This window comes from Trichomonas vaginalis, chromosome V, assembly GCF_026262505.1.
Source record: "Trichomonas vaginalis G3 chromosome V, whole genome shotgun sequence".
Taxonomy (NCBI): domain Eukaryota; phylum Parabasalia; order Trichomonadida; family Trichomonadidae; genus Trichomonas; species Trichomonas vaginalis.
The window spans coordinates 25,169,357-25,192,336 of record NC_067207.1 but is presented as its reverse complement, the minus strand read 5'-3'; the positions used below and the strand labels follow the sequence as shown (position 1 = coordinate 25,192,336).

The 22,980-nt window shown below is 30.7% G+C and overlaps 4 protein-coding genes and 2 pseudogenes across 6 annotated transcripts, besides 2 other annotated features; 5 read left to right on the top strand and 1 right to left on the bottom strand.

The window, feature by feature from the left end:
* Positions 1-2,222: 2,222 nt before the first annotated feature.
* Positions 2,223-4,087: a mobile genetic element.
* Positions 4,088-4,375: 288 nt separating this feature from the next.
* On the bottom strand, positions 4,376-5,616 carry TVAGG3_0399400 (uncharacterized protein; the record flags this gene model as incomplete). The annotated part of the gene is made up of 1 exon (XM_001292509.1): positions 4,969-5,367. The coding sequence occupies one exon, from the start codon at positions 5,365-5,367 to the stop codon at positions 4,969-4,971; it is 399 nt and encodes a 132-aa protein (XP_001292510.1).
* A 495-nt stretch (positions 5,617-6,111) lies between these two features.
* Positions 6,112-9,581: a mobile genetic element.
* On the top strand, positions 7,811-8,721 carry TVAGG3_0399390 (annotated as a pseudogene). Its single transcript has one exon. A coding segment is annotated over exon 1 (911 nt).
* A 300-nt stretch (positions 9,582-9,881) lies between the features above and the next one.
* Positions 9,882-11,541, top strand: TVAGG3_0399370 (annotated as a pseudogene). The gene has a single exon: positions 9,924-11,541. A coding segment is annotated over exon 1 (1,618 nt).
* Positions 11,542-15,160: 3,619 nt separating this feature from the next.
* On the top strand, positions 15,161-16,828 carry TVAGG3_0399360 (uncharacterized protein; the record flags this gene model as incomplete). The annotated part of the gene is made up of 1 exon (XM_051232657.1): positions 15,161-16,828. The coding sequence occupies one exon, from the start codon at positions 15,161-15,163 to the stop codon at positions 16,826-16,828; it is 1,668 nt and encodes a 555-aa protein (XP_051102387.1).
* A 942-nt stretch (positions 16,829-17,770) lies between these two features.
* TVAGG3_0399350 (uncharacterized protein) lies at positions 17,771-19,438 on the top strand (the record flags this gene model as incomplete). Its single annotated transcript, XM_051232656.1, has 1 exon — positions 17,771-19,438. One exon carries the CDS (start codon positions 17,771-17,773, stop codon positions 19,436-19,438), a length of 1,668 nt encoding a protein of 555 aa, XP_051102386.1.
* Positions 19,439-20,381: 943 nt separating this feature from the next.
* On the top strand, positions 20,382-22,049 carry TVAGG3_0399340 (uncharacterized protein; the record flags this gene model as incomplete). Its single annotated transcript, XM_051232655.1, has 1 exon — positions 20,382-22,049. The coding sequence occupies one exon, from the start codon at positions 20,382-20,384 to the stop codon at positions 22,047-22,049; it is 1,668 nt and encodes a 555-aa protein (XP_051102385.1).
* Positions 22,050-22,980: the final 931 nt, after the last annotated feature.

Sequence of the window (22,980 nt, the reverse complement as noted above, 5' to 3'; positions counted from 1 at the left end):
GGTGAGAAAACAGGTGAGATCTCACCTCTTCACCTAAACTTTATTTTTCATACAACTCTGTCCAATGACATCTCACAAACTCTATACCCTCAATATATTTTTCTATGTTCTCTTTGAAAACATTTGTATAGTTAAGATATAAAACTTTTGACATAAGTGTTTCAATGTCATGAACTCTTATAGAACCACTATATAATAGTCTAGCAGATATACTATCCCAGTCTATATATTCTGCTTTTTTCAAAACCTCTCTCACAATATTTTTGTTATCTAATGGTATACGTTCCATCTTACCTATAGGTATCTTTTCTTTTAACTCTTTCAATATATTGTTTGTGTCTGGTATATGTTTGAGACGGTCCATATAGTTGTCGAAGTCATTGCATATAATCTTTGAGTCTGGGAATATTATATGGCACAAATGGGATATATAGAAACTTCCACCGAACAAATCTACAAATGTTAGACCATTCGGTAGTTTCTTAAGTTCTCTCAATATAATATCTTTACATTTACTCTTATTTCCAAAGAACGGTAACGGTGGTTTTGTAAAATTCATTTATATATAATAATAAAAATGTTTTTACCCGAAAAGTGACAGAAAAGTGACAAAACATTTACGAAGAAGTCTTGACAAATTCAAGAGGTGAGAAAACAGGTGAGATCTCACCTCTTCACCTAAATTATATTTTTGGGTCCTTTACACTCATTACGAAGAAGTCTTGACAAAACATGTACGAAGAAGTCTTGACAAATTCAAGAGGGTAGAAATGAGGTTAGAAAACAGGTTAGATCTAACCTTCTACCCTAAATTATATTTTTGGGTCCTTTACACTCATTACGAAGAAGTCTTGACAAAACATTTACGAAGAAGTCTTGAAAATTCAAGAGGGTAGAAAAGAGGTTAGAAAAGAGGTTAGATCTAACCTTCTACCCTAAACATTATTTTTGGGTCCTTTACACTCATTACGAAGAAGTCTTGACAAACCATGAAAACATATATAATTTGTGAAAAGCTCCTGGAAGACCCGTATATAAGAACTTCATTTATACTAAACATCTTCAGGGCTAGAAGGCACGAAGTGCCTGGAAGCCCCACTACCTTTTTTTTTTTTTTTTTTTCAAAAATTAGCGTTTTGAAGACACCATGGTGTCTTATAATTTTCCCTTCCTTATTGGCGTGTAGAAATAAATGCGCCAATAGATTGAAGAAGAAGAATTGTTTTTCTCTTAATGAACTTTAATCCTTTTGATATAAGAATATTAAAAATTAATATAATTTCGATTTCGGAAATTAAATTTCCAAATTTTTTGTCGATTTCGGAAATAACAGGATCCCGCATCCAACACGCAACAACAAAACACAAAACACACTTTTTGGTTCTTTCATCGTTTTAATCGTAATTTATGTAATACATGATTTGGATAAATTTTACAAAAATAGAACCTATATTATATTCTTTTCAAAGATTCTTGCAAATCATCAAAAAATTGTATTTTAAAAAATGATCAAATTATCCTTTCATTATTTTAAACTTAAATCAGTTTTTATGATTGACTAAAGCAATCATATTTATTCATCATTAAATAAACAAAAAAATAATATTTGAGAGTTATTTCAAAAAAAACACATTGAATTTATTAATTTGTCTCAATTTCAGTATTATAAATTTTGATAATTTCAATATTTTGAAATACACTTTTTAATATTTCAATATTTATGATATTTCAATGTATTAAGTGGTCTCAAATTGAGCTTCTCAAATATAAGTTGGCCTATTCAAATAATAAAATTAAATAATATTTAAAATAATAAATAAAAGTGATTGAGGTCATAGCAAAACGGCTGTTTCAGTCATTAATTCTTAAAAATAAAAAGGGTAAAAACTAAATAAAATGGGTAAAATTCAATAGTGTCTGTGCTATTGTTCAATTTGAAGGTGTCTTTTGAAACCGCAAGACATATTGAATTTTTGAATAGTGTATTATGGTTTGACAGACACCAATGAAAAAAATAAAATGATATTTATTTTAAATATATAAGATCCTTATATAAAATATAAATATTTTATCGTTTTATTTTCTTGTTTTAGAAATGTTTTTTATTGAAAAATCAATAAAACTAACTCCAAAATAAAATTTTTGATTTAAAGACACTATGATGACACCAGGCAAATCTTCCAAGACACCTATCGTCGGGGATCGAATAACCGTAAAAAGGTAAAAAGGGGGTTGGCGTCCTAAGGCGTCCTAGTGTAAATTTCTCAAAATTGTGATATTTACATCACATTTTTGAGAGGTTTATGGGCGTCCTAAGGGAAAATTGAATAGCTAGGGCGTCCCGAATTTTCATTCTAAGATTTAAATATATTATATACTTAAGTATAATACAAGCAATATAAAAATTAAATTTTTATTATGTTAACTTATAAGAAATTTTTTTGAATTATCGTTGATTTATTGTAATCTTTCCAGGCTATACTTTTGAAATCAACTTTACATGTCATACGCATTAATGTAGTAGATGTCCAGGTGTAGTTATTATATCCCAGCAACATTGGTATTTTATCATTGTAAGATATCAAAATGAAGCGTTTTTTCAGATATAATTTTTCGTAAATTTTTCAAAAATAAGATGGTAAAAAAGCCTCGACTTGCTCGAAAAATAACAATTTTTTTACTTGTAAAAATAACCCTTTTACAGCATGGGCAGCTATTCAATCACTATTTCTTTTTCTAAAAGTATATTTTTCAAAAAAAATTAAGATCAAATTCGACAATTTCTTGATGAAAGCAAAAATATTACACATACTTCTAGATGCATGGGATAAAATATGCAATTATCCAATCAATTCGCATGATTTGAAAAAAAATCTAAATTTGATAAAAATGTAGAAATTTTTTATTTTTAACTTGAGATTCGATTTTTTTGATCCAATTTGTGAATTTTTTTTGATCGGAATTTCAATTAATTTGTTGATCAAAAATGACCTCACAATGTTTGATCATAAGTGAAGTCATCTTCATGGGTATTTAGAAATTCCAAGAGAAATTGCTTATTTCTCGCAGATGTAATATCTGAGAAAATCGAATTTAAATATTCATAGAAACCCAAATCATTCTCCGGTTTGAATAATCCATCTGTTGCTTTTTCTGTTTTTTCTATGAATTTTAATAATTTGATTAATAAATCTTCATCAGGAAGAATTATTGCTGCATTTGTAATAAAATTCCATATTGAGGTAATATGGCAATAATTACATTTATAAAATGTAATTTTATCCAAAATTTTTTGGCAAATTCGCATAATAGCATTAATATTTGAAGCTGAGATTAAACCTGTGATTACTTCTGTAACTTTTGGAAAATCATCGCAATTTAATATCTCTTTATATTGAATTGAGAAATAAAAAAAATCAAATGGATTCATTTCTTCAATTTCAAGGAGATTGTAAAAATTGATAGAAGTGTTATTGCAACAAATTGTATTTGCAGCAAAAAATATCATTTGCTCGATTCCATTTTTGGAATAAATTTGCTGGAACAATGTTAAATTAAAACAGTTGCTTAATTTTTCTTCATTGTTTTCATAAAAAAGTAACAAGTTTGCAGCTGAAATTTCAAAATTTTGATAATTGCCAGTTATTTCAGTAAATATATATATTTGCTTTTCTTCATCTGAAAATGGCAAATATTGATTTGCAATATTAACTAAAGTTTGGGATAAATTGTTCCAGTTTGATTTTACAATTTGTGAGCACATTATGTAATATGTAAATTTATCCGCTTTGTAGGAATTTAAAATTGTTTGTTGTTCTGTTTCAGTTAAATTACTGAATTTTTCAAGATTAATATTATGATAAAAAATAGAATCCTTGAAACATTCTGATATCTTTTCAATGTTTAAAACGGATGCTAAAAAATGTAAAAGAACTTCATCAGTCACTCTGATTTTTTTGAAAAATTTATCCCAATTCAAGCATCCGATTGATCTTTCTGTCATTGTACTTATGCATTGATAAAGTTGATTTAATGAATCCGAAGAATAATCATTATGCTTGACTAATTGAGTTAGTTGATACAGACTTAGGGATGCGACGGTTTTACGCCATGACCGTTTAAAAATAGAATAATACGCCATTTTTGGGGCCGAATGGCGGGTACTTCGTACCCGCCATTCGGCCGAATAACAAAACAATACAAAATTATCGCCGTCCTTTTTTTCTTTCTTTCTCTTTTTTTCCCTCTCTCTCTTTCTTTTCTCTTTCCTCTTTTTACTCCTCTTTCTCTTTTCATCATTAAACGTAGAAAGATATATTAATATTATTTTAAAATTAAAAAAAATAAAGAAAGTATAATAAGTAATTATTTAGTTATCGATATATATATGTAAAGTGATAATCTGAGGATAATCTGAGGAGGAGTCTGAGGATTAGACCGAGGAGTAGTTTGAGGAGTTTGATGATAATCTGAGGAGTTTGAGGAGTAGTCTGAGGAGTTTGAGGATAATCTGAGGAGTTTGAGGATTAGACCGAGGAGTTGTCTGAGGAGTAGTTTCAGGAGTTGTCTGAGGAGTAGTTTCAGGAGTTGTCTGAGGATAATTTGAGGAGTTTGAGGATAATTTGATGAGTTTGAGGATAATCTGAGGAGTTTGAGGAGTAGTCTGAGGAGTTTGAGGATAATCTGAGGAGGTTGAGGAGTAGTCTGAGGAGTTTGATGATAATCTGAGGAGTTGTCTGAGGAGTAGTTTCAGGAGTTGTCTGAGGATAATTTGAGGAGTCTGAGGAGTAGTCTGAGGAGTTTGAGGAGTAGTCTGAGGAGTTTGAGGATAATCTGAGGAGTCTGAGGATAATCTGAGGAGTCTGAGGATAATCTGAGGAGTTTGAGGATAATCTGAGGAGGAGTCTGAGGATTAGACCGAGGAGTAGTCTGAGGAGTTTGAGGATAATCTGAGGAGGAGTCTGAGGATTAGACCGAGGAGTAGTCTGAGGAGTTTGAGGATAATCTGAGGAGGAGTTTGAGGAGTAGTTTGAGGAGTAGTCTGAGGAGTTTGAGGATAATCTGAGGAGGAGTCTGAGGATAATCTGAGGAGGAGTCTGAGGATAATCTGAGGAGTCTGAGGATAATCTGAGGAGTCTGAGGATAATCTGAGGAGTCTGAGGATAATCTGAGGAGTTTGAGGATAATCTGAGGAGGAGTCTGAGGATTAGACCGAGGAGTAGTCTGAGGAGTCTGAGGATAATCTGAGGAGTTTGAGGATAATCTGAGGAGGAGTCTGAGGATTAGACCGAGGAGTAGTCTGAGGAGTTTGAGGATAATCTGAGGAGTTTGAGGATAATCTGAGGAGTTTGAGGATAATCTGAGCATAATCTGAGGAGGAGTCTGCGGATAATCTGAGGAGTAGTTTCAGGAGTAGTCTGAGGACTAGTCTCAGGACTAGTCTGATGAGGAGGACTCTAAGGAGTAGTCTGAAGAGTAGTCTCAGGAGGAAGATCTGAGGAGGAGTCTGATGAGGAGGGGTCTAAGGAGTAGTCTGAGGATGATGAGTAATCTGATAAGGAGTAGTCTGAGGATGATCTGAGGATAACCTGATGACTAGTCTAGGAGTGGTCTAATAAAAATGTAAAATATTTTCAAAGAAAAAATTCTATGAATTTTATATTTTAATTCTTAGCATTATACTGAATAAAATAAACATAAATATCAAAATTTGAAATTGAACACGCCAAAAAATTGATAATCCACATTCAATATTTTGTAAGTGGCGTACTTTTTGAATACTCGCCATACGCCTTGGAGTTCTCAATTTTGAATTCGCCTTTATTTGGGCGACCTCAGAAAAATACGCCATTAAGAAAATATTGTATGAGATTTTAAATTTGAACACGCTCTACCTTAAGGAATTAAATTTATTAAGATATATTTATATATAATAAACGATTACTTAAAAAAAGTATTTCATCGGTTATGTAAGTTTCAAAAAAATCACGAAAATAAAAAAATCAGGATTAAAATTTTATTTTTAATTTTTGAATTTCTCAAATGGCGAAATTTTTGGGCGAACAAAAAAAAATGTACGCCCGGTCAAATGGCGTGTTTAACGCATCCCTAACAGACTGTCGTCAGCCATTTTAAAAAAATGAATAAAATTGTATAGTAAATTATATTTGTGAAATTTGTGACGCTACATTCAATCTAAGACCAATATCTCAAAGAATTCCTCATTTAAGTATTACTTTTCATTGTTTTTTAAAAAATATCTTTGCTTATTTGTTCACTTTTTTGACATTTATTATATGCTTTTTATCATATTTCCGATGATATGAATATATATTCTATATAAGAATGACGCTACATTCAATCTAAGACCAATATCTCAAAGAATTCCTCATTTAAGTATTACTTTTCATTTATGATTCAATTTTCGAACGGTTTTCGTAAATTTTGCATCATTTCATTTTTTAATGGGAAAATCATCTATATTTAATCAAAAAAGAGCAAACTTTACAGACGAAAATAAAATATTTATCAGGGAACAATCTGATAAATACCAAAAATCAACATCGAGAGATGAAAAACGAATATAATCAAACAAGTTCTTCAATATTTTAATATTAAATACGCCAAAAATGAATCTAAAGCTGTCAGAAGATATTTTAGTTATATTGCAGTTAAAAATATTCCCGCAGTTACTGGAAAATATCCTGATACAATTGTTCGCAAAGATATGCTTTATTCGCATAATCATACAAATATTATTAATTCAAATAATATTGAACGTTACTACCGTTGCATCGATCATTCTTGTCAAGCACGTTATTTAGTTAAAATTGAGAACAGTTCAGTTTCCGAAGATTTACAAAAGGAACATATACCCGAATGCAGACAATTTAAAAAGTTACAAAATGAAAAAAAATGATCTTCATAAATCAATGACTCTGAAAGAAATATACAATAAGGCAATGGCAAAATTTTCTGAAGACAACGGCACTTTTCAGCAGATTAAAAAATTTATGACAGAACTTGCTGTTGGTACTGATGAAAACCCATTAATTAAAGATTCATTGGTCAGGGAAGTTTATAATAAGTCCAGAAAATTTTCTGTTGGAGAAAAAATTACAGACGATGAAATTGCTAATTTTTGTTTAATAAATGGCGAGCAGTTTTTCATTGGCCATGATTTTCAAGCAAATTGTGAGACGATGTTTTTTTTGGTTTTGAGAAGGCAATTCAATTTGCAAAAGAAGCCACATATTTATTTTGCGATGGAACTTTTAAAATTACACCAAAACATTTTCAAAAAGGACAGATGCTAACAATTATGATTTGTGAACCTTCAACAAATCAATATCTACCACTTTTATTTATATTCATGAAAAACCGCACATTTGAATCTTATAAGAAGGCATTTGAATATATTTTTACTGTCAAGGGTATTCAATTTTCAAAGCTAATTCAAATTCATTGTGATTTTGAAAAGGGAATGATAGAGGCACTTCAACAAATTTTCCCTAAAGTCCGTATAATTGGATGCCTATTTCATTTCAAACAAGCTTTACACAGGAAACTTGTAGCACTTTATACAAAAAATTTCAATACTTTACAAAATTCTTTATTTAAGCTATATTCTATTACTCCATTCATGTCTCATGAAGAATTTGTACTTACAATGCATATAATTAATCAAAATAAAGTTGATTCGATCAAAGATTATATTGATTATTTCAACAAAGTTTGGTTGCCGCACTACAATTTAATATCTCAATATAATAATGCAACTGCAATATTCACTAATGATTGCCTCGAGAGTATGCATTCAGAATTTTCTTCGTTAAAACATCCAAACATTTATGAAGCTATTAAGAAGATATCTCAAATCCAATTAGATAAATATAACGCCATCAAAAATAACCAGAAGATCGAGCGCCATATAAAAACCGTTATCACTGATAGCTACAAAAATTATATTCTTGACTGCTTTCAAAAAGAACTTGAGAAAACAATTTTTTCTATCAAACAATACAACGTAAGTGATCTTTCTTTGGCTCAGAACGAGATTTCTCCATATGGTTCCATAGAATCGAGTTCATTGTTCGAAAATATTCCAGTTCATGATGCAGATATACTCAAATCGATCGATCTAACAAATAAAGATACAATGATCACTAAGTTTATTAATGAAAAAAGAGAAAAAATTATGGCATTATTTAATAATGAAACATTAAATCATCCAGATTTTAATTCATCCACTCCAATTCAAACTAATTTTGAGCAAGCCGATACAAATCAAGGTTCAGATGCTCCAATTCGCTCCGAAAATTCAAATATTGCAGACTCTACAGATTTAGAACCAGAAAATCAAAACCATCCTTCTACAAATCAAATGTCTAGTAATCTAGAACATAAGCTGGACCTTCTTGATCATATTGAAAAACATTATCGAAAATGCGCTCGTTATTGGGAATTCTTCCTACTACAAATGCTATTGTTGGGCCGTCAAAACAAGTTTCAGTTAATAGCAAGCAAAATTCTGAAAAAAATAAGAAAAAATCTTCCATAACAACAAAATCAAACAATAAAAAACAAAATTCATCCGACAATCCTCCTAAACGTAAAGCTCCTATTTCGGAAAGGATTCTCAGCGATAATAACTTATATTTTCAAGTTCATCGAAAGAGATCGAAAAGCAAACGTTCCACATCTACAGAGAAAAAGAATTGATATATGAAGTCTAATTCCTTTTATAACTACTATATTTTTATTCTTATGACTAAAAAATAATATTATTTAACAATTTTCATTTTTTTCTTTTAACAATTTCGTTTTATTTCCATTTATTGTTAAATGATTTTTAGCATACACCTTTCTTTGTTCATCTTCTAAATACAATTTATTTTTTCTTAGATATAATTCTATTCATTCAATTCGATCGTCATTTTTCAGTACATGATCGTAATTTTCAATTATTGATCGCGATTTTACTTCAGAATTTGTTTGCAATATTGCTTATCAAAATTATATCTCTATTCTCTCATTTCTGTTTAGTCAATATCATTACACTCCTATTGTCTAATAACATGCTATTAATTTTCTTAAAATTAAAAAAAAATATCAACTTTTAAAAACAGAAACTTAACATCCTTAGGTCAATGGATTTTGATGTGAGATACATTTAATCTGTTTTTCTTTTTTTATTTTAAATAATTGAATATTTATAGTTGTTATGGGTCTTACATCATGTAAAACGAATTTTCTTAAAGTAAATTTACTTTTTCTTCAATCTTTCTTACATATTTATTAAAAAAAAAATTATCCAAAAACAGATGTTTTAGAATGAAAAAAATAGAAAAATCTTCATTTATAGTCTTTCTTGAATGTATACGTTTTGATTTTTTTCTTTTTTTAAAAATTCAATTTCTAGAAAAATCGAGAAAAAATCATTTTCTTCTATTTTTTTAGGACGCCATACCCATTGAAATCTCCTCTCAGGACGCCATAAACTATTCAATTATGGTGTAAACTTCTCAAAAATTGAATAGTTTACATCAGGACGCCTTAGGACGCCAACCCTTTACGCGCCCCCGTAAAAATATTAATCATTTGAATCAAAGAACAGACATAGAATTTATAAAAGGAAAGATGCAAAAGGTTGCAGGCTTCTAGCATGTTTTTTGCTTCCAATAACATTGGCAGAGCTTATTAATTTTTTATTCTTTCTCAAAATTCTGAAATATTTTAAATTTGAGCGTCATATCGTGACACAATATAACTTGATTCAAACTATTGAAATTTTATTAAAGAGTTCAGTTCTCGGAAATGTTATCGATTCATTACTTTGGCAGTTTTGAATCCACTCAATTATTTTTGAATTATTTTATATTTTTGAATACTCCTTAAGAAAACATAAAATCATTATTCTAAATATGTTTTCCATTATCTTGGTGCAATTTTCCCTCTCAGTTTCTGGCCATTCCAATCGAAAATACTCCTACGGATTCACTGATGTTGATCAAAACAGAAAGCATGTAGAATTGGTTGAAAATGTGACCACAAAAGTCAGAATTGATGGCGTTGAAAGCAATATTGAAAAAGTAACAGATTTAGATTACTCTCTTCAAATTGAAAATCACAAAAATTTATTATATACAGTTGTAAAGCAGACAATTACAAATAAAGGGTCAAATGAAAAGAAGGTAGATTTTTGCACAGCAATGTTATTTAAGGCAGAAGATAAAGAAGTCATCGCTCAAACTCTTGCAAACTTTGGCTATTCCCTTTGGTGGAAAGAGATAACAGATCTTACATTAGTTCTCCAAAATCATCCATGGGTTACTGATGTCAATGCCCATGACTTCGGCTCTGATGACGTGCCTAAATTCTTCACGAACACCGATAAAATTTTAGAAAATGTAGATGATGATGATGATCTTCCATCAATTTTATGGGTTTCATTTTCATGGTTGAACAAATATATACAACCTGGACAGTCAATAACATTCTCTTATCTATTACATAAAGGAAAATATGAACCACCATTCCTCTTCCTTGAGAAATCTTTAATCCCAGAAGAAACTGATGCTACTGAAGTAATTCAAATCAAGGGCAAGTTCTCATTCCTTGTTGATGGTTGTGATGCAGAAGCTGGCTGGAAACTTCGTACTTCCAATGATAAAATTATCAGAAATGATACACTTGGCAAATTCAAAGCTTCAGAATCAATGAAGAGTAAGGACTTCGATGTATCCATCACACCACCAACAGGACTTGGAAAGTACACATTATATGTTTATACATATAATCCTGATCTTGAATCATTGCTTTATGAAGAATTTCCATTTACAGTTGTCGCTCCAAACTACAGACCAAAGTTGTATGTTCTTCCTCCTGATTACACTTATTACATTCCAGATTCTGAAGTTTCTTTTTGGCTTCAGTCTACGATCAAGATTCAGGTGATAAACCACTCACAGCAAAGGTTTTCTTCAACAATGCAGAAGTTGCAACACAAGAAGTTGCAAACAGCACAGATCTTAAGACATTCAAATTCAAAGTTCCAAAAGACACAGCAGCAGGTGAATATGAAGTCAAAGTTTCAGCTACAGATGGCAAGAAGATCGCCACAAAGAGTTATCATTCAAATCAAAACAATACAGTTCTCACAATCATTTCGAACCAAAACTTAATGCCACATACAACAAAGGCGACAAGGTCAACTTCACAGCTGTCATCAATGATCCAGATACAAACTTCGATAACAAGTTCACTGTTTCTCTGTTCTACAACGATAAAGTCAAGAAGACGATCACATCAACTAACGATGCAGGATTAGTCAGAGTTCCACTTGATTTCACCATCCCAACAACAGAAACAAACACAACAGCCGAAATCAAGATCGTAGTCACAACACCAACCGAATCCTCTGAAAAATTAACAAATATCAACATCTATCAAGATGTTATCGCAAGTGATTCTGCAACAGGAAAGATTGCTACAAAGAAGCTAAAAAGAAGACCGCCCTTGTTGCAGTTCTCTGTGTCTTAGCTGTCATTGCTGTTGTTGTTGCGGTAGTCGTTATTATTCTTTGGCTGAGAAAATAAAAAAATTCGGAGAATAAATTAAATTTTATGCTTTAAACACACTTTTTAAAATCACTTATAAATTATCTTTCAACAAGTTGAAATTACTCAATCTAGGATTGTTTTTCATGTGAAATTCTTGTTGTGCAACTAAATCTTAATTGCCAACTTGGAATAAAGATCATAGAACAAGACAAGCTTTTTTATAAATGAAGCATCTAATTAATAAACATTACTAATAAATTTTTTTTCAAATGATCCCATAACATAAGTTACCAATTGATGAGTATATAATGCTGCAATGATATCTTCCCATCTCAAAAATAAAGGAGAATGAATAATGACTCCCGTTTGTTACTATAAAAAATCTGCCAGCTAAAAAAACAGTTATTTTGTCTCATTACTCATCAGATTTATTCGTTTTTCTTGACATTATCATCAAGGGTCCATCAATATATAATGACATATGGATGTGTATATACAGGAATTATAGTTCAATTTTCATGGCTAAAAATAAATGACAAGAAGTAGAATGTCAGATTATTTCAAAATTTCTGACATACATAATTAATGTGAAATTTTTAAAATTATATATTGAACTGGAATTTTCGAATGAATAAATAAACTCAATCATTAAATTTGACACAGATAATAAGTAGTCATTCAGATTTGCATCTATTATTTTTAGTTATTAAATCAAATTGAGCATTTTTTATTTGAACTGACATTGGGCAAAGAACTTTCAATTTTATAGCTTTTTTATTTTTTATTTTTTCACAAAAAATTGAGAGGATCATCTTGACATTATACAAGGTGATTATAACTATAGAAAATCAATCATAAGGTATAATAATATGAAATATTATCGATTCATATGTATAGATGACTTTGAAAAACGACTCAAAATGTTTCTGAAATATTTATATTTGAATACTTTTATAAAATCATTTTACCATTTTTTAAATGTTTTCCATATTACTTGCACAACTTTCTCTTTCAGTTTCAGGCAAAGTTGTTGGGGATAATTCGTACATGATTTATGATAAGGACGGAAGGGAGAATTATGAAATAATTAAAGAACCTTATACAAAAGTCAGAATAGATGGTGTTACAAAAAACATTAAAGAAGCCACTGATTTAGGCTACTCCGTTGAAATTTATAATGATGAAAATTCAGATTATGTTATTATTTCACAGACAATTACCAACAAAGGCTCAACGGAAAAGAAAATTGACCTTTGCACAGCATTGAATTTAAAAGATTCTATAGATAATGTTGAAGCATCATCCCTTACAAACTTTGGTTATTATCTTTGGTGGGATCAAACAAATGATCTGACACTAGTTCTGCAAAATCATCCTTGGGTTACAGATATCAGTGCCCAAGACTTTGGAATAAGAACCTGAGCCAAGAATTCTCACGAACAATGAGAAAATTTTAGAATACGACTCTGGATTTCCTGAAATTCATGGATCTCATTCTCATGGCTCAACAAGTATATCCAACCAGGAAAGTCTATCACACTTTCTTACATGTTTTATGAAGAGACATATCAACCGCCATTACTTAAACTTGATAAATCCTGATTTCAGAAGAAACAGATTCCACTGAAGTAATTCAAGTAAAGGGAAGTTTTTAATTTCTTAGTTGAACCATACACGGTAGAAGCAGGTTGGGAAATTCATGATTCAAAAGATAAAGATAAGATAATCAGAATATGGCAAGCCCTTGGCAAATTTACAGTTTCAGAAAAACAAACAAGTATGGATTTTTGATGTGTCAATCACACCACCAACAGAACTTGGAAAGTACACATTAATATGTTTACACATATACTAATGGTCTTGGCTCATTGCTTTATGAAGAATTCACAATTACAGTTGTTCCACCAAATTATAGACCAAAGTTATACATTGTTCCATCTGAATACCTATATTACATTCCAGATTCTGAAGTTTCTTTCTTGGCTTCAGTCTACGATCAAGATTCAGGTGATAAACCACTCACAGCAAAGGTTTTCTTCAACAATGCAGAAGTTGCAACACAAGAAGTTGCAAACAGCAAAGATCTTAAGACATTCAAATTCAAAGTTCCAAAAGACACAGCAGCAGGTGAATATGAAGTCAAAGTCACAGCTACAGATGGCAAGAAGATTGGAACAAAGAAGTTCACAATCACAATCAAGAATAACACAGTTCTCACAATCTATTTCGAACCAAAACTTAATGCCACATACAACAAAGGCGACAAGGTCAACTTCACAGCTGTCATCAATGATCCAGATACAAACTTCGATAACAAGTTCACTGTTTCTCTGTTCTACAACGATAAAGTCAAGAAGACGATCACATCAACTAACGATGCAGGATTAGTCAGAGTTCCACTTGATTTCACCATCCCAACAACAGAAACAAACACAACAGCCGAAATCAAGATCGTAGTCACAACACCAACCGAATCCTCTGAAAAATTAACAAATATCAACATCTATCAAGATGTTATCGCAAGTGATTCTGCAACAGGAAAGATTGCTACAAAGGAAGCTAAAAAGAAGACCGCCCTTGTTGCAGTTCTCTGTGTCTTAGCTGTCATTGCTGTTGTTGTTGCGGTAGTCGTTATTATTCTTTGGCTGAGAAAATAAAAAAATTCGGAGAATAAATTAAATTTTATGCTTTAAACACACTTTTTAAAATTACTTATAAATTATCTTTCAACAAGTTGAAATTACTCAATCTAGGATTGTTTTTCATGTGAAATTCTTGTTGTGCAACTAAATCTTAATTGCCAACTTGGAATAAAGATCATAGAACAAGACAAGCTTTTTTATAAATGAAGCATCTAATTAATAAACATTACTAATAAATTTTTTTTCAAATGATCCCATAACATAAGTTACCAATTGATGAGTATATAATGCTGCAATGATATCTTCCCATCTCAAAAATAAAGGAGAATGAATAATGACTCCCGTTTGTTACTATAAAAAATCTGCCAGCTAAAAAAACAGTTATTTTGTCTCATTACTCATCAGATTTATTCGTTTTTCTTGACATTATCATCAAGGGTCCATCAATATATAATGACATATGGATGTGTATATACAGGAATTATAGTTCAATTTTCATGGCTAAAAATAAATGACAAGAAGTAGAATGTCAGATTATTTCAAAATTTCTGACATACATAATTAATGTGAAATTTTTAAAATTATATATTGAACTGGAATTTTCGAATGAATAAATAAACTCAATCATTAAATTTGACACAGATAATAAGTAGTCATTCAGATTTGCATCTATTATTTTTAGTTATTAAATCAAATTGAGCATTTTTTATTTGAACTGACATTGGGCAAAGAACTTTCAATTTTATAGCTTTTTTATTTTTTATTTTTTCACAAAAAATTGAGAGGATCATCTTGACATTATACAAGGTGATTATAACTATAGAAAATCAATCATAAGGTATAATAATATGAAATATTATCGATTCATATGTATAGATGACTTTGAAAAACGACTCAAAATGTTTCTGAAATATTTATATTTGAATACTTTTATAAAATCATTTTACCATTTTTTAAATGTTTTCCATATTACTTGCACAACTTTCTCTTTCAGTTTCAGGCAAAGTTGTTGGGGATAATTCGTACATGATTTATGATAAGGACGGAAGGGAGAATTATGAAATAATTAAAGAACCTTATACAAAAGTCAGAATAGATGGTGTTACAAAAAACATTAAAGAAGCCACTGATTTAGGCTACTCCGTTGAAATTTATAATGATGAAAATTCAGATTATGTTATTATTTCACAGACAATTACCAACAAAGGCTCAACGGAAAAGAAAATTGACCTTTGCACAGCATTGAATTTAAAAGATTCTATAGATAATGTTGAAGCATCATCCCTTACAAACTTTGGTTATTATCTTTGGTGGGATCAAACAAATGATCTGACACTAGTTCTGCAAAATCATCCTTGGGTTACAGATATCAGTGCCCAAGACTTTGGAATAGAACCTGAGCCAAGATTCTTCACGAACAATGAGAAAATTTTAGAATACGACTCTGGATTTCCTGAAATTCAATGGATCTCATTCTCATGGCTCAACAAGTATATCCAACCAGGAAAGTCTATCACACTTTCTTACATGTTTTATGAAGAGACATATCAACCGCCATTACTTAAACTTGATAAATCTCTGATTTCAGAAGAAACAGATTCCACTGAAGTAATTCAAGTAAAGGGAAGTTTTTATTTCTTAGTTGAACCATACACGGTAGAAGCAGGTTGGGAAATTCATGATTCAAAAGATAAGATAATCAAATATGGCAGCCTTGGCAAATTTACAGTTTCAGAAAAACAAACAAGTATGGATTTTGATGTGTCAATCACACCACCAACAGAACTTGGAAAGTACACATTATATGTTTACACATATACTAATGGTCTTGGCTCATTGCTTTATGAAGAATTCACAATTACAGTTGTTCCACCAAATTATAGACCAAAGTTATACATTGTTCCATCTGAATACCTATATTACATTCCAGATTCTGAAGTTTCTTTCTTGGCTTCAGTCTACGATCAAGATTCAGGTGATAAACCACTCACAGCAAAGGTTTTCTTCAACAATGCAGAAGTTGCAACACAAGAAGTTGCAAACAGCAAAGATCTTAAGACATTCAAATTCAAAGTTCCAAAAGACACAGCAGCAGGTGAATATGAAGTCAAAGTCACAGCTACAGATGGCAAGAAGATTGGAACAAAGAAGTTCACAATCACAATCAAGAATAACACAGTTCTCACAATCTATTTCGAACCAAAACTTAATGCCACATACAACAAAGGCGACAAGGTCAACTTCACAGCTGTCATCAATGATCCAGATACAAACTTCGATAACAAGTTCACTGTTTCTCTGTTCTACAACGATAAAGTCAAGAAGACGATCACATCAACTAACGATGCAGGATTAGTCAGAGTTCCACTTGATTTCACCATCCCAACAACAGAAACAAACACAACAGCCGAAATCAAGATCGTAGTCACAACACCAACCGAATCCTCTGAAAAATTAACAAATATCAACATCTATCAAGATGTTATCGCAAGTGATTCTGCAACAGGAAAGATTGCTACAAAGGAAGCTAAAAAGAAGACCGCCCTTGTTGCAGTTCTCTGTGTCTTAGCTGTCATTGCTGTTGTTGTTGCGGTAGTCGTTATTATTCTTTGGCTGAGAAAATAAAAAAATTCGGAGAATAAATTAAATTTTATGCTTTAAACACACTTTTTAAAATTACTTATAAATTATCTTTCAACAAGTTGAAATTACTCAATCTAGGATTGTTTTTCATGTGAAATTCTTGTTGTGCAACTAAATCTTAATTGCCAACTTGGAATAAAGATCATAGAACAAGACAAGCTTTTTTATAAATGAAGCATCTAATTAATAAACATTACTAATAAATTTTTTTTCAAATGATCCCATAACATAAGTTACCAATTGATGAGTATATAATGCTGCAATGATATCTTCCCATCTCAAAAATAAAGGAGAATGAATAATGACTCCCGTTTGTTACTATAAAAAATCTGCCAGCTAAAAAAACAGTTATTTTGTCTCATTACTCATCAGATTTATTCGTTTTTCTTGACATTATCATCAAGGGTCCATCAATATATAATGACATATGGATGTGTATATACAGGAATTATAGTTCAATTTTCATGGCTAAAAATAAATGACAAGAAGTAGAATGTCAGATTATTTCAAAATTTCTGACATACATAATTAATGTGAAATTTTTAAAATTATATATTGAACTGGAATTTTCGAATGAATAAATAAACTCAATCATTAAATTTGACACAGATAATAAGTAGTCATTCAGATTTGCATCTATTATTTTTAGTTATTAAATCAAATTGAGCATTTTTTATTTGAACTGACATTGGGCAAAGAACTTTCAATTTTATAGCTTTTTTATTTTTTATTTTTTCACAAAAAATTGAGAGGATCATCTTGACATTATACAAGGTGATTATAACTATAGAAAATCAATCATAAGGTATAATAATATGAAATATTATCGATTCATATGTATAGATGACTTTGAAAAACGACTCAAAATGTTTCTGAAATATTTATATTTGAATACTTTTATAAAATCATTTTACCATTTTTTAAATGTTTTCCATATTACTTGCACAACTTTCTCTTTCAGTTTCAGGCAAAGTTGTTGGGGATAATTCGTACATGATTTATGATAAGGACGGAAGGGAGAATTATGAAATAATTAAAGAACCTTATACAAAAGTCAGAATAGATGGTGTTACAAAAAACATTAAAGAAGCCACTGATTTAGGCTACTCCGTTGAAATTTATAATGATGAAAATTCAGATTATGTTATTATTTCACAGACAATTACCAACAAAGGCTCAACGGAAAAGAAAATTGACCTTTGCACAGCATTGAATTTAAAAGATTCTATAGATAATGTTGAAGCATCATCCCTTACAAACTTTGGTTATTATCTTTGGTGGGATCAAACAAATGATCTGACACTAGTTCTGCAAAATCATCCTTGGGTTACAGATATCAGTGCCCAAGACTTTGGAATAGAACCTGAGCCAAGATTCTTCACGAACAATGAGAAAATTTTAGAATACGACTCTGGATTTCCTGAAATTCAATGGATCTCATTCTCATGGCTCAACAAGTATATCCAACCAGGAAAGTCTATCACACTTTCTTACATGTTTTATGAAGAGACATATCAACCGCCATTACTTAAACTTGATAAATCTCTGATTTCAGAAGAAACAGATTCCACTGAAGTAATTCAAGTAAAGGGAAGTTTTTATTTCTTAGTTGAACCATACACGGTAGAAGCAGGTTGGGAAATTCATGATTCAAAAGATAAGATAATCAAATATGGCAGCCTTGGCAAATTTACAGTTTCAGAAAAACAAACAAGTATGGATTTTGATGTGTCAATCACACCACCAACAGAACTTGGAAAGTACACATTATATGTTTACACATATACTAATGGTCTTGGCTCATTGCTTTATGAAGAATTCACAATTACAGTTGTTCCACCAAATTATAGACCAAAGTTATACATTGTTCCATCTGAATACCTATATTACATTCCAGATTCTGAAGTTTCTTTCTTGGCTTCAGTCTACGATCAAGATTCAGGTGATAAACCACTCACAGCAAAGGTTTTCTTCAACAATGCAGAAGTTGCAACACAAGAAGTTGCAAACAGCAAAGATCTTAAGACATTCAAATTCAAAGTTCCAAAAGACACAGCAGCAGGTGAATATGAAGTCAAAGTCACAGCTACAGATGGCAAGAAGATTGGAACAAAGAAGTTCACAATCACAATCAAGAATAACACAGTTCTCACAATCTATTTCGAACCAAAACTTAATGCCACATACAACAAAGGCGACAAGGTCAACTTCACAGCTGTCATCAATGATCCAGATACAAACTTCGATAACAAGTTCACTGTTTCTCTGTTCTACAACGATAAAGTCAAGAAGACGATCACATCAACTAACGATGCAGGATTAGTCAGAGTTCCACTTGATTTCACCATCCCAACAACAGAAACAAACACAACAGCCGAAATCAAGATCGTAGTCACAACACCAACCGAATCCTCTGAAAAATTAACAAATATCAACATCTATCAAGATGTTATCGCAAGTGATTCTGCAACAGGAAAGATTGCTACAAAGGAAGCTAAAAAGAAGACCGCCCTTGTTGCAGTTCTCTGTGTCTTAGCTGTCATTGCTGTTGTTGTTGCGGTAGTCGTTATTATTCTTTGGCTGAGAAAATAAAAAAATTCGGAGAATAAATTAAATTTTATGCTTTAAACACACTTTTTAAAATTACTTATAAATTATCTTTCAACAAGTTGAAATTACTCAATCTAGGATTGTTTTTCATGTGAAATTCTTGTTGTGCAACTAAATCTTAATTGCCAACTTGGAATAAAGATCATAGAACAAGACAAGCTTTTTTATAAATGAAGCATCTAATTAATAAACATTACTAATAAATTTTTTTTCAAATGATCCCATAACATAAGTTACCAATTGATGAGTATATAATGCTGCAATGATATCTTCCCATCTCAAAAATAAAGGAGAATGAATAATGACTCCCGTTTGTTACTATAAAAAATCTGCCAGCTAAAAAAACAGTTATTTTGTCTCATTACTCATCAGATTTATTCGTTTTTCTTGACATTATCATCAAGGGTCCATCAATATATAATGACATATGGATGTGTATATACAGGAATTATAGTTCAATTTTCATGGCTAAAAATAAATGACAAGAAGTAGAATGTCAGATTATTTCAAAATTTCTGACATACATAATTAATGTGAAATTTTTAAAATTATATATTGAACTGGAATTTTCGAATGAATAAATAAACTCAATCATTAAATTTGACACAGATAATAAGTAGTCATTCAGATTTGCATCTATTATTTTTAGTTATTAAATCAAATTGAGCATTTTTTATTTGAACTGACATTGGGCAAAGAACTTTCAATTTTATAGCTTTTTTATTTTTTATTTTTTCACAAAAAATTGAGAGGATCATCTTGACATTATACAAGGTGATTATAACTATAGAAAATCAATCATAAGGTATAATAATATGAAATATTATCGATTCATATGTATAGATGACTTTGAAAAACGACTCAAAATGTTTCTGAAATATTTATATTTGAATACTTTTATAAAATCATTTTACCATTTTTTTAAATGTTTTCCATATTACTTGCACAACTTTCTCTTTCAGTTTCAGGCAAAGTTGTTGGGGATAATTCGTACATGATTTATGATAAGGACGGAAGGGAGAATTATGAAATAATTAAAGAACCTTATACAAAAGTCAGAATAGATGGTGTTACAAAAAACATTAAAGAAGCCACTGATTTAGGCTACTCCGTTGAAATTTATAATGATGAAAATTCAGATTATGTTATTATTTCACAGACAATTACCAACAAAGGCTCAACGGAAAAGAAAATTGACCTTTGCACAGCATTGAATTTAAAAGATTCTATAGATAATGTTGAAGCATCATCCCTTACAAACTTTGGTTATTATCTTTGGTGGGATCAAACAAATGATCTGACACTAGTTCTGCAAAATCATCCTTGGGTTACAGATATCAGTGCCCAAGACTTTGGAATAGAACCTGAGCCAAGATTCTTCACGAACAATGAGAAAATTTTAGAATACGACTCTGGATTTCCTGAAATTCAATGGATCTCATTCTCATGGCTCAACAAGTATATCCAACCAGGAAAGTCTATCACACTTTCTTACATGTTTTATGAAGAGACATATCAACCGCCATTACTTAAACTTGATAAATCTCTGATTTCAGAAGAAACAGATTCCACTGAAGTAATTCAAGTAAAGGGAAGTTTTTATTTCTTAGTTGAACCATACACGGTAGAAGCAGGTTGGGAAATTCATGATTCAAAAGATAAGATAATCAAATATGGCAGCCTTGGCAAATTTACAGTTTCAGAAAAACAAACAAGTATGGATTTTGATGTGTCAATCACACCACCAACAGAACTTGGAAAGTACACATTATATGTTTACACATATACTAATGGTCTTGGCTCATTGCTTTATGAAGAATTCACAATTACAGTTGTTCCACCAAATTATAGACCAAAGTTATACATTGTTCCATCTGAATACCTATATTACATTCCAGATTCTGAAGTTTCTTTCTTGGCTTCAGTCTACGATCAAGATTCAGGTGATAAACCACTCACAGCAAAGGTTTTCTTCAACAATGCAGAAGTTGCAACACAAGAAGTTGCAAACAGCAAAGATCTTAAGACATTCAAATTCAAAGTTCCAAAAGACACAGCAGCAGGTGAATATGAAGTCAAAGTCACAGCTACAGATGGCAAGAAGATTGGAACAAAGAAGTTCACAATCACAATCAAGAATAACACAGTTCTCACAATCTATTTCGAACCAAAACTTAATGCCACATACAACAAAGGCGACAAGGTCAACTTCACAGCTGTCATCAATGATCCAGATACAAACTTCGATAACAAGTTCACTGTTTCTCTGTTCTACAACGATAAAGTCAAGAAGACGATCACATCAACTAACGATGCAGGATTAGTCAGAGTTCCACTTGATTTCACCATCCCAACAACAGAAACAAACACAACAGCCGAAATCAAGATCGTAGTCACAACACCAACCGAATCCTCTGAAAAATTAACAAATATCAACATCTATCAAGATGTTATCGCAAGTGATTCTGCAACAGGAAAGATTGCTACAAAGGAAGCTAAAAAGAAGACCGCCCTTGTTGCAGTTCTCTGTGTCTTAGCTGTCATTGCTGTTGTTGTTGCGGTAGTCGTTATTATTCTTTGGCTGAGAAAATAAAAAAATTCGGAGAATAAATTAAATTTTATGCTTTAAACACACTTTTTAAAATTACTTATAAATTATCTTTCAACAAGTTGAAATTACTCAATCTAGGATTGTTTTTCATGTGAAATTCTTGTTGTGCAACTAAATCTTAATTGCCAACTTGGAATAAAGATCATAGAACAAGACAAGCTTTTTTATAAATGAAGCATCTAATTAATAAACATTACTAATAAATTTTTTTTCAAATGATCCCATAACATAAGTTACCAATTGATGAGTATATAATGCTGCAATGATATCTTCCCATCTCAAAAATAAAGGAGAATGAATAATGACTCCCGTTTGTTACTATAAAAAATCTGCCAGCTAAAAAAACAGTTATTTTGTCTCATTACTCATCAGATTTATTCGTTTTTCTTGACATTATCATCAAGGGTCCATCAATATATAATGACATATGGATGTGTATATACAGGAATTATAGTTCAATTTTCATGGCTAAAAATAAATGACAAGAAGTAGAATGTCAGATTATTTCAAAATTTCTGACATACATAATTAATGTGAAATTTTTAAAATTATATATTGAACTGGAATTTTCGAATGAATAAATAAACTCAATCATTAAATTTGACACAGATAATAAGTAGTCATTCAGATTTGCATCTATTATTTTTAGTTATTAAATCAAATTGAGCATTTTTTATTTGAACTGACATTGGGCAAAGAACTTTCAATTTTATAGCTTTTTTATTTTTTATTTTTTCACAAAAAATTGAGAGGATCATCTTGACATTATACAAGGTGATTATAACTATAGAAAATCAATCATAAGGTATAATAATATGAAATATTATCGATTCATATGTATAGATGACTTTGAAAAACGACTCAAAATGTTTCTGAAATATTTATATTTGAATACTTTTATAAAATCATTTTA